We start from the raw sequence: 12,531 nt of genomic DNA, 5'->3' as shown, positions 1-12,531 counted from the left end.
AGTAGAAAGTACTCATTATGCAGAATGTCCCATTTCACAACTTTTCAAATATAAAATGTGTAAAAATCCTTTGAAAATAGCCGCTCTACAAGCTCACAATGCCTTGCAGCATTGTGAGCTTGTAGATCAGCTATTTTCAAATGGCTGAAATGTAGCCTAAATAGGGCTGAAGTGGTTAATGTATGTTTGGTGATAATAATCTAAATCTACAAAGTAACTGGTAACTAACGTGTTCAATAATTGTAGTAGGAGTAAAAGTACAATATTAGCCTCTGAGATGTAGTGGAGTAGAAGTAAAAGTACAGAAAATTGGAAATACTCAAGTAAAGTAAAAATACCTACCTAAGTACAGTACTTGAGTAAATGTACTTAGTTACTTTACACCACTGGCTGGCTGTGATCCCCCGGCTATTTCAGCATTTCAATGAAACACTATCTGATATAGCCTAATTATTTATGAACTCATTGATTGAACAACAACAACTATAGGCCTACGGCTACTTTAATACGCCTGTTAGATTAAATCATCATCGAGAGTTTAACAATGACATTAAGATAGGCCAATACATGACCATGACCTCCCAGTGTGTGTGTGTGTGTGTGTGTGTGTGTGTGTGTGTGCGTGTGTGTGTGTGTGTGTGTGTGTGGGAGAGAGAGGGAGAGAGAGAGAGAGAGAGAGAGAGAGAAAGAAAGAGAAGATTATAACACTGTGTGGTTTCTTTAGAATCTTATTACTTATAAAGGTGAAACAGGTCTCATGCTATGGTCTCATGTCATGAACATAGAGTGTGATTATGGATACCGGCCATGTGGCAACAGCAATAATAATAATAACAATAATAATAATAATAATTATTATTATTATTATTATTATTATTATAAGTAATACTCATAATAATATGTGTTGTGTGATGGGGTGAGGGTCTTCTTCTTTTTCCTCTTCCAGATAATGCCCATGCATGGTCGCCATCAGTGGATCATCTGTTTCCTTTTCTGTTCTCTGCATCTGCCGGTCACTCCAGCTGAGCCACCTCCTTTCTCTCAACATCCATAAACCTCCTCTTTGGACTTCTGTATCCTTCTCAAAATGTTCCCCTCATCCCTCCTCTGCACTCTTGTTTGTTTGTTTGTTTGATTGTTTGCTTGTGCTTGTGTCCCTGCCCTTCAAAATGTCTGTGCATGACCCTGCTCTTACAGAGGATGATGCTGTTCGTTACATTAGTCACAAATGTGGTTTAGAGTATTTTGAAGATCGAAGGTGGTTACTGTTTAGCTATGATTTGATTTGATTTGATTTAGGTAAAAGAAATCACAGTATAACTTAAACCCAGGATAAACAAATAAAAGCTTAATGAAACACTTGTTTCCAATGTGGTCCTGCTTCCTCTTCCTTTTATTTTACAGATAGGCTAAGGGTGCTACATTATGTTGCATTCGAAATTGAAGGTAGGTAGGAGGTATTTTATTTTTGGTTCTTTATTTTGATGCCAATACTTTTGTACTCTTACTCAAGTAAATTTTGAACACCAGACTTTTGCTTGTAACAGAGTATTTCTTCATTGTGGTATAGATACTAAAAATAAAAAAAAGTCGATTCTTTCAATAATAAATACATCCACAATATGGTGAAAACGTACCAACAACAATCACCCACCAGAGGGAGACATAACCTTGATAAAAAAAGAAGAAGAAAGAAGCATCTGTTTTTGAGCAGATGAGTCATCAGATTCTCTGATGATGATTCTCTGATTAGAACTCAGCCTCAGCACTTTAATTGAACAGTAATTAAGCTGTAACAGCATATAATGGAATAGAGAAGAATCGAATAGAATAGACTTCTGGTTCTGGGACAGAAGAGAACACATGGTTATTCTAATCTTCCCTCCATTTGAATGTGCTCCCTTGGTCTCTGGACCGTTATATTATACCTCTTTGCTCTGTACTTGGAAGTTTAAAACGTCTTCAGCTGAGGTGCAAAGGTCACCATATCCATGTATAGGCCATCTAAACGTCTCAACTGAACCTCACTGTAGAAAGATGTGTGATATCAAGAAATGCTTCCAGTGAAATTCAGGATAGTATTGTATGGATTCTTCTAGATCACTTAGAAGACCCTTGTAACTGTGAGAACCCAACGCATGCACACATGCACGCACGCATAAGCATATGCACACTCACACACACACACACACACACACACACACACACACACACACACACACACACACACACACACACACACACACACACACACACACACACACACACACACACACACACACACACAGCAATCAGCTTTTTCAGAGCACAGAGAGAGAGAGAGAGAGAGAGAGAGAGAGAGAGAGCAAAGCAAAGGAGGGAGTAGAGAATGTTCTTTCCCTCATGTGGTGGAGAGCTGAGCAGAGAGGATAGGGGGTGGGGGTTGGGGAGGTGCTTTTCCCAGCCTTTGTGGATGAGGCTCTACAGTTGTTCCAAATTCCTGACACTAGTGTCTGGCTGAACGGGTAGAGATGGTAACTGGGTGCTCTGTCTTTCTTTCCCAGCAGTCAGTCACCCTTGGGACCGATGTTCCTCACAAATAAGTTTGTACAAAGCAAGTGGTATATGCCGTATATATAGTCCAAAAAAGTTGACCCTGTGTTTGATCTAAAATGTATGTAGGCCAATAATGGCAATGCCTCATAAAGCAAGCTTTGGCTGAAATTAAATAATAACTTAATATCCCGGAAACAGTCTTGGGAGCTGGTTTAAAGTAAACTTAAGGGTGTGTAGTGTACTAGAAGATTTCAAGTGTGTAAAAGACAGTTTCTATAGGAATTATCAATGCACAAACACCTTCAGAACATGCTGGTTAGTCCTATTGATTCATATTGCATTGTCTATAGCACTTACATACTTTACTGAATCTACACATTTTTCATGTGTGTTGGTAAATATCTTGTTATTTAGGCCAAGTAAAGTCTAACTTTATGTATAGAAATTTGTATACTATCGTGTTTCACAGGTCAGCTGTGCTTCACAGGGAGAAAATGTATAAATATGATTTTTTTTAGAAGCACAAGAAAGCAAGATATGAGTATATGTTTGCTGTGCAACATGTTGAAAATCTCTTCTGTGGTGTCTACATAGTCACTCATGTTGAAGAGACCTCTCTTTATCTAATAGTGCCAGTAAGCATCGTCTATAGAAATTCCTTTGAATGGGCAAAATGGAGATATGAATGCATGCAGAAATTATTCAGATATTTCAGTATTTTATTAGTGGAAAGAGTTCTATTGTGCTTTCGATGATGACAAAAGAATGTCACTAAAACAAGTTAAGAGCAAGAAAGTTTTCTCAGCCTGCAAGATTCTTTCCTCATAGATTTTCAAACAATATATCATTTGTATTGTTCCAAATATCAATAAAAGTACTGTATATCCTTGTTTGTGACATGGAATCTGTATGCGACAGTGAAAAAACAACAACTTTAAAGCAGTAGTCAAAATATCAATGAATGTACTAAAACAAAGTACAAAAAAGACAAAAACAAATGAGTCCACCACCAAAAGAGTGCAAAAACTAACATGTTTTTTTTAGAAAGCAAGCAAAGGGTCATTTATTTAGAAACTTTATTTTTGATTTTTACAAATTTGTGTCGCCAAAATAAACTGTCAAATTGATGTCAAATTCTAGCCCCAGAGTATAAAAAACCACATATATAAAACAATAATGACAATAATCACTGTTTGCACCCGTTCCACAAAGAGAATACATTTACATCTCCCATCAATGGTCTTTACTCTATTCTATCTGATTTCAGAGGCTTATTTGTTTTTAAAAACAAAAACAAAAACAAAACAAAAAACTGGAAGTTGCATGATCACGATTTTGTGATAGTTAGTAGACAGACTGTGCACATCTTTTCTTTTAATCTTTTTAGTGGTATAGGTAGGTAAGGTCGTTATAAAAACACAATTTGTTTTTTCTTTAGCAATTAGCACCGTTACTGTGATTTTAATTTAGGGATCAGCACCTTTGTCCCTCTAGTTGCGACTAGGTGTTCTCGTACTGTTGATGGTCACTGGAGCTTAGATGACCATGTCCTTGTCCACATCCTCTGTAAACACAAAGCAGGTGCAACACTCATGAGCATGATTGACCAGAATTGTCATGAAATCAATGTACAGGATTGCTGGCATTTACCTCAAACAGCATAAAATTACAGAATTTTCTTATCATTATATCAGGGATTTTTTGCTGTGTTGGATTGAACACTTAAAGAAAAACATGAAAGGAATGACACAGGTCATGAGTCTGACTTGAGCCCATAGAATAGAGCATTACTGTTTAGTTTGCAGGGGGTTCCTTCACCAGATTTTCAATGCTTTTTGCAATAGGATTTTTGAATTATGCAGAAATGTAGGTCTATGATTAGCATAAACATAAGTAAATTTCACGTTGGTCCCTTGGTCAGGGGGATTTCCCTTTGGATGAGCGATAGATGTTTGTTTTTTCAATGCGGGTGACCTAACTGTATGTGGTATATGTGTACCAACTGGATGAGACACCAGGATGCTCCAATAACACTAGATTTAGCTCTGACACGGCAGATGCTGAACACTTTGAGAAAGAGTGATGTCCTGCAGAGACTAGAGACTATAGCCTACAACCCATGCTGATACAAAGCTCCCAGCGGTGGATGGGATTTATACTTACGCTCCTTGATGCCAAAGCAGTTGGCCCACTCCTCCAGAGCAATGTATTTGTCGCTATCAGCATCACACTGGTCAAAGAATTGAGTGGTGCAGTGCTCCATGGGGATGAGAGGAGCACGCAGGGGGGACAGCTCCGAGTGGGTAAGGTAGCTGTTACACAAATTCAGCTATTAGTATTTTGCACGGGACATGCACACTTGACTTGTCAAATACAGTGGTGGAACTAAGTACATGTACTCAAGTACTGTACTTAAGTACAATTTTTAGGTATTTTTTACTTTACTGCAGTATTTCCCATTTTCAATACTTTTACTTCTACTCCACTACATCTCAGAGGACAATATTGTACTTTTACTCCATTACAATTATCTGAAAACCTTATTTACTAGTTACATTGTAGATTTAAATTATTATAGAAAAAAAACATACATTAACCACTTCAGACCTATATATACTTTGGCTATTTGAAAATAGCCGATCTACAAGCTCACAAAGCGACGCGTTGTGAGCTTGTAGATCTGCTATTTTCAAAGGATTTTAAACATTTGGAAACTTGTGAAATGAGACATTGTGGATAATGAGTATTTCCCTGAATAACAGATTTCCCTGCAGTAACGTACCCATCGACGGGGTGCTGGTCGAGCTGACCGAACTGCCAGTGGACGGGGAAGATGTACATGGCGTAGTTCTTCTCGAAGTCATGGGCCAGAAGGTCCAGAGAGTGCTCACCAGCCTGCAGCCTCTTCTCATTCTCAAAGATCTTCTTAACCTAAAGGATTGGACATGCACACACACGTACATGTAATGACTATTATGTTTACATACACACATTCAAAGCAACAACAACAAAAAAGTATTGATAATAGTCCCTGTTCACAACAGACAGCTTGTTTCATGTAGGTGTGTCAGCATGGACAGCTCAGCAAACTAACTACAGTTAAAGGGATAGTTCACCCCAAAAAGATTTTTTTTTCCTATCGATTAGTCACCCCATGGAGACTTGAATTCATGGATATTGTTTTGCTTTTGTCGCATTCCTAAGCCAATAACTTGATGACCAGCGGACCGGTAGGCTGCGGCTCCGGTAGGAGACCGCTGCCGGTTATGAAATTATTGGATTAGGAATAATTAGTGGTAAGTGGTAATAATTAGTGGTAATAATTAGTGGACATCTCACCACTCTCTCTTAACATCGACAGCATGAAGTTAAAGGGACATGTCACCACTCTCTCTTTACATCGACAGCATGAAGTTAAAGGGATACGGTGATTAGAAGTTAAATTAGAAGTATTTAATTAATTAATTAATAAAAAACACCACTGTGTGGTAATTAGACCTACTGAAAAAAAGAATAGAGTCTGCACACTAGTAAAGTTGCAAAAAGCTCCACTTGGTAATTTATATTGCTCGTCAACGCTTCGGCCTGTTCAGACCTTCATCAGGACACATATAATTAGACCTACTGACCCTGAGCTTCTGCTTCTCGGTGAGCAGGTTGTTCTCCTCATCGCGCTCATACAGGGTCACCAGCACATTCTTCAGCCAGTCCCTCATGCGCAGGGGGAACTCGCTAAGCTCGACCTCCTCGCAGGGCTCAATGACTGTTGACAGACACATTTGGGAATAAGAAAGCATGTTAGAGCAAAAAAAAACTCCTTCTATCGTTCTTCTTGGCTCTGGTCTGGTGCCTATTATTGGTACTGAGCCTGGCACATTTCCGTTTCTTGGATCACAGGAGGCATTATGGCAAGGATGGCAGTGCTTTTAATGTTTGTTATCTAGGTATTGAAGCTTATCGTACATTTGTATTAATTATAAATCGCATGTTCTAAATGTTGTTCTACATGGCTCAAATGTAAATTGAACATTTCAAGTCTTATTTATATATTTATATGTATCCAATTTGATGGAAACACAGGTTAGAATGAACTGCCAACTGAACTACATGAAACTGAAATACAACGTCAGCTGTGATTGAAACACAAAGTAACCTGTCGTCGACTTCTTAGCCTTTTCAACAGCCTGAGATGAAAAGTGAAGGCATAAAAGTCTGAATATGAATAGTTTTCTGTATGCAATACAGAAAACCACCTTGATCTCCATTTGAACCCTACTAGCCTAAGGCCTCATCTTCACCACACAATAAGGCTCATCTCAAGAGACTTGTTCAGTTTGAACAAGTGATGGAAAAATGCAGCCTGCACGCTGAAACGTGTTGTTCAACCTCTCCGTAGACGCCTGCCAGGCAGGCAGGCAGTATGGCTACAGCCTCACTGACATAGCTGCCCGTCAATCACTAAGGTAGAAAAATGTCAGCTAGAGAGAGTGCAATGTTAGCAGTGAATTTAGAACTAATGCAATTTGAGGAGGTGAGATGGCTGGGATAGTCTCTCTAAATACATCACTCCAGTGCTCAGACCTTTACACTGGCTCCCTGTCTGTCACAGAATTGATTTCAAAATACTATTGTTGGTTTATAAAGCATTGAATGGTTTTGGGACAAAATACATTTCTGATCTTGTGATACATCATGAACCATCCAGACGTCAGGTCATCTGGGACAGGTTAGCTTTATGTCCCCAGAGCCACAACTAAAACATGGAATAGTAGCAAAAGGATGAGACAGCAGGATGGCAAACCCTTAGATTTGAATATAGATGCATGTCTCTGCTATTGATGTGTTGATCAGTCAACCCTTTAAGATCCTGGTCTTTGTCCTGGAGCAGAAGCTCCTAGCTTTAAGTGTGAACCAAAACAAGTCTCTGGGCCAAGTCTTTTGTTACCAAGCGGCTGATTATAATACTATTGTCCTTATGCAAGGTGATGGCTAAGGTGAAGGCATCTGTTACCCTCTTTCAAACTGGATCCTTGTTCTTCTTGCACTCAGGGAATAGTTATGGAATAGTGTTGTTTCCGCCTGATCAATGGACCAATATACGACAGTATCCTCTTGTTTGTTTTTTCCTGCTGTATTTTAACCTATTCTTATTTTTAATTGTATTCAATTATCTTTACATATCTTGCACATGTGTCTTAATGCGCTGTGTCTTAATGTTTAAAGCACTTTGAATTACCTTGTTGTTGAAATGTGCTAATATATAAACAAATGGCCTTGCCTTGTCTAAATATCTTCAACACACATTGTATACACAGGGAAACGGTGTCTGAGACAGTGTGCTGAACTTAAATTCCCTAGGAAAAACCTGTAGTACTTTGCAGGATAGCTGTGGGGACGCTTACTTTCACTGATCGTCCCATAACTGTCTCATTCCAGAAACCTCCCAATGAAATGTCCCCTGTGTGTGTGTGTGTGTGTGTGTGACATATTTACATCTTTGACAGCTAATACACCAGATGTTGTTGTGGTTGATGAAGAGTCCAGGGAAGTGTCTGTATTAGAGACTAACCTGGACCTTTGACCTTAGCCTAGAGGAGGCCTTTATGACCAAGGTCATTAAATACGAACCACTCCTACATACCAGCTCAGAGCTGGGTTATAGGTGCAGACTATTTGTTTTTATATTCGGCAGCCTGGGACATACCCACAGACTAGTTGTTAGAGGGCTTCAACAACTTAAGATGCCCAAAAAGGAGGCAAAAAGGCTGGCAAAGTATTGTGCTATCTCTGCTATAATTGGCAGTCGCCATATATGGCGGAGACGCTGTTACTTATACCCGTAGAGTACTGAGTGACATGCCTATTGTATCATGAAAACATACGCCATGATTTTGTGAATGTAACCCTCCAGCACCTATAATATGTGTGTCCCTGTATGTATTCTCCTTTATGTGGACATAAATAAATGGTTAAAATGTGTGTGCGTGCGTGCGTGCGTGCGTGCGTGCGTACGTTTGCAGGGTCCAATGTAGTCGAGGTGCAGCTTGTGTCCCTTCTTGGTTCCCTCCAGGGCGCACTTGGTGGCAAAGAAGTGACAGTTGGAGTCATAGGTCTTGTTGTCAGTTCCACAGACCTGAAGAAGAAGGAAAGGACAGAGGGACGGAGAGGAGACAGACAGCCAGTGAGTCAGGCAGGGAGGAACAGAGCTGAGATTTTCATATTTCTATCTAGCTTTGTATACAAACAGTGATTCTCAACCTGTGGGCCGGGGCCCTCTGGTGGGCCGCGAGGAAACTGCAAGTGGGGCCACCCAAATGATTGGCTAAAACATTCGCTTTTCAAGTGGGCCATGATGTAGAAAAGATTGAGAACCGCTGATATACAGCAGCTGTCTAATCACCGCAAGCTATAAAAAAGTGCCACCGTGGCGGCATGCACTGAACTGTCACAGCGAGTGACAATGCTGCAGAAGTAAGAATTGTTTGTATTATCGAGTATTTGGATATGGATGGTTTGGTCAAATTCACGGCTGAGTTGACACTGGAGTGTAAAAATAAAGATATCTTGAACCTTGAAATCCCATCGGGAGTCGGGAACCGCTATTTCATTCGCCTGGGCAGTTCCTCATTGACAGTAATGTTAATCTTTTTATTTCAGTCAAATGCAATTGTTTTGTCTTTGTGAATGGTCATGGGGTATGTGATAAACAAATGAGAATTCATCGTTGCCTGAGGCGATGCAGGCGAGGGCTGGCGTATCAGCCCAAGCCATATGCGTAAGTTGATCATCTCGACTACAGTATACTGTTCATAACTCGCTATGATGATCCTTGAGAGATTATGCAAGTGTTTTTACATTTTGGGCAAAATGCAAGGCAAGATGTGCTACATGTAAATGAAACACAGTAAAATGTAAACATTTGAGAGAGTAGAAATTTAAATCAAATGTCCATTTTGGTATACATTTGTACATTTGTGAGGGTTAAATGGTATGATGAACGCAAGACATGCTGGACAAGAGAGGCTACATGTGATGGAACTCACGTGCTCAAACTCTCCGACAGCTTCGGGGCAGGTCATGGGGTCCTGGCATACACACATGGGGGAGTTGCTGTCATCTACCTCACACACTTTGCCCTTCTTGCAGTGGTGGTTCAGGCAGGCGTCTGAAATAAAGGTAATCCACGGAGAACAATTCCATTATCTTGTTTGTCCATCACAACCATTTAGAATGTGTGATTAATTTTTTTATTTGAAAAGGGCCGATGTACATGAATCAACATTGAAACAAATGTAAAGGCACCCACGGCTAGTTTTCATCGGCAATGCCTTTGCCTGATGTTGTTAGGCAGCCTTACATAATAACACAAATAATACAATATATACAATGGTTAAAACTAACTAAATTGGTGGTAAAAATCAAATAGTTAACCAACTTGAGCGAACAAAATCCAATAGCAGATGATACAGGTACAGAATGAGTACGAGTACAGTCATGTTAAAGGTGAATAAAAGGCATTAGAGCCTGTGTGGTATGCCACTCAGCCATGGGGTTGCTTGCCAGTGTATAAAACAATTTGTTGCCATGACTTTAACATTACACTTGAATTAATAATATGAAGAGGACTCTAGTTAATTGTGTTTTTTCATTGATGTGATGCCCTGAAAGAAATCACAGCCAGGCTAAATGCAGTTTTCTCTTTTTTTGTTTTCTGCAATCCCCCATGCTGTACCTCTAGCCTATAGTAGCTCTGTTCTGTTGTAGATTTAAAGGTGAGCTAAACCATGCATAATCTTATCATAGGCAGACAGTTTTCGTATTTGATGGGGTTTTCCAAGCTAAGCAATTATACTTCTTTAGTATAATGGCAACGAGGCAAGCTGAACGACTTATTGTCTAAAGTTGTAAGTGCTTGTTTGTATAATGATTCCATTAGTTATAAGGCTGCAGGGTGTCCATTAGACCAACTTTTCAGACAGTACTGCAGGTGATGTGGGAGAGAACACGTGGGAAGTATATCTTTGCTGCCTCAAGTTGATAGGCTGTTTCTGGGAAACCTGAAATTTGCCAAACTGAACTGTCCTTTATTACAGGCCCCATTTGTGTGGGTTTTGAAGCTGAGACTTGAATCTACAGTACGTGTACACCTAAATACTGTATTTGTATTCTGCGACAAATCGTCGTCTCTATACAGAGATGAGAACATCTTGTTCTGACTTGACTTGACATACCTTGCAATGTCGCGTGTGTGTGTGTGTGTGTGTGTGTGTGTGTGTGTGTGTGTGTGTGTGTGTGTGTATTCATTCTCTCTCCCTCCCTCCCTCCCTCTCTTTCTCTCTCCCTCTCTCTCTCTCTCTGTCTCTCTCTCTCTGTCCCTCTTTCTCTTTTTAAAGACATGTGGCTGCGCCCCTGCCATTTAAAGCCTGGATTTTACTGATTCATACAGCAGGGTGGAACATTTAATTACAGCCCTCTCCTCCCAAAATCTATCATTATGGCTTTTTGCCTTGCCAGTCTGAGGTGTCTTAAAAACCCCAGCAGTGCCTCACTGCCCAGGGGCCCTGGAGGGGAAGACAGAGGAGTGAGACAGAGCTAAATCAAACGTTGTCAGGGTGCACTTGTTTGTATATCTGTGGAAGATAACAAACAGACACATTTTATGCCTGGTTACATAAAATGTGCATGCACGCATGTGTGTGTGTGTGTGTGTGTGTGTGTGTGTGTGTGTGTGTGTGTGTGTGTGTGTGTGTGTGTGTGTGTGTGTGTGTGTGTGTGTGTGTGTGTGTGTGTGTGTGTGTGTGTGTGTGTGTGTGTGTGTGTGTGTGTGTGTGTGTGTGTGTACATACAGTATATTTGTGTGTGCGCGCACATATGTGTTAGCGTGCATTCGTGCAATTACTCACTCTCAGCAGCAGCAACATCCTCCGCAACGTCGATGGCCTCGTCAAACTCCTCTCCGGTCTCAATCTGAACTGGGTTGGCTCCCACCTCGGGCTCCTGGGTAAGAACAAAGTCAACCGCAGGATAGAGAGGGTCAAAACATACAGTACGTGTTGTATACATATCAGCACAAACATACTACAGTACAGATTGTATACATATCAGCACAAACATACAGTACATACTGTTTACATCTCACCTCAAACATATGGTACATATTGTACTGTATACATCTCACCTCAAAGTACAGTATAAATTGTATACATCTCACCTCAAAACATACTACAGCACAGATTGTATACATCTCACCTCAAACATACAGTACATATTGTCAATCACCTATCAAATTCAGTAGGTCCTAAGATTATGCGAGCCGAACACAACGTGATCCTTTGCAGGGCTATTTCTGCCCCCATTTCTCAAATGACGTCCACTTACGCCTAACCTCTTGAATATCCTTGGTTTCCTCAGAACAGAAAAAAAGAAAAGAAAATGGCACCACTAAAGAGGGGCTCCTCCCTACAGGCCAAGCAAGGTCTGGGAGAGGAGGAGGCAGCAACGAGAACTTAGTGTCCAACAATAACAAGCAGCTGGTCGCACATGTGGTGAGGCCATGAGAAAAAAACGAAGCTAATGGGCTTCCGGACTCGCTACAGGACTAACACACGGCTAAATTTAAGGCCTGTGGTATCTCTGGTCCCTCTGGACCTCTGGAGCAGGAAACGGTAAAAAGCGTTCACATGAAAGCTTGCGCTAACACCAAAGCTAACTTTAACACCGAGGGGAGTTATTATTTTAAGAACGTTTCGGTAAAAAATAAATACAGAGCTGCATGGCAGCAATTAGAGGCCAGTGAGAGTGAGAGATGGGACAAGATGCAAAATACGAGCTGAAGCACATGTCATGCTTATTATCACTTAACGCTTGTTTTGACATAATGACCAAGTGTGATACACTTGTTTCTCATTTGACTATTTTTTCACTATTTCACTATTTAATTCTCATAGGTCCCATTAAACAATTGAGTCATCTCTTTAAGCAGCTGCATGGCTCAAA

General features: G+C 40.4%; 1 protein-coding gene across 2 annotated transcripts in view; it reads right to left on the bottom strand.

Annotated features, from left to right (window-relative positions):
* Positions 1-3,594: 3,594 nt before the first annotated feature.
* sparc (secreted protein, acidic, cysteine-rich (osteonectin)) overlaps positions 3,595-12,531 on the bottom strand; it is a 19,554-nt gene continuing 10,617 nt past the window's right edge. Inside the window, exons 4-10 of one of the 2 annotated variants that reach the window (XM_080416981.1) lie at positions 11,439-11,523; positions 9,579-9,700; positions 8,548-8,668; positions 6,165-6,298; positions 5,318-5,466; positions 4,699-4,847; positions 3,595-4,099 (exon numbers count right to left, since the gene is read on the bottom strand). In XM_080416981.1, the coding sequence (XP_080273107.1) occupies positions 4,071-4,099; positions 4,699-4,847; positions 5,318-5,466; positions 6,165-6,298; positions 8,548-8,668; positions 9,579-9,700; positions 11,439-11,523 (789 nt within the window). In that variant the 3' untranslated portion in view covers positions 3,595-4,070. Of the gene's footprint in view, positions 4,100-4,698; positions 4,848-5,317; positions 5,467-6,164; positions 6,299-8,547; positions 8,669-9,578; positions 9,701-11,438; positions 11,533-12,531 lie in introns of both variants that reach the window. The other variant, XM_080416980.1, reaches the window with a different exon arrangement.

This window comes from Gymnoscopelus braueri, assembly GCF_963280865.1.
Source record: "Gymnoscopelus braueri genome assembly, chromosome: 20".
Lineage (NCBI taxonomy): Eukaryota > Metazoa > Chordata > Actinopteri > Myctophiformes > Myctophidae > Gymnoscopelus > Gymnoscopelus braueri.
The sequence above is the reverse complement of the archived record's forward strand: the minus strand, read 5'-3'. Positions and strand labels throughout refer to the sequence as shown.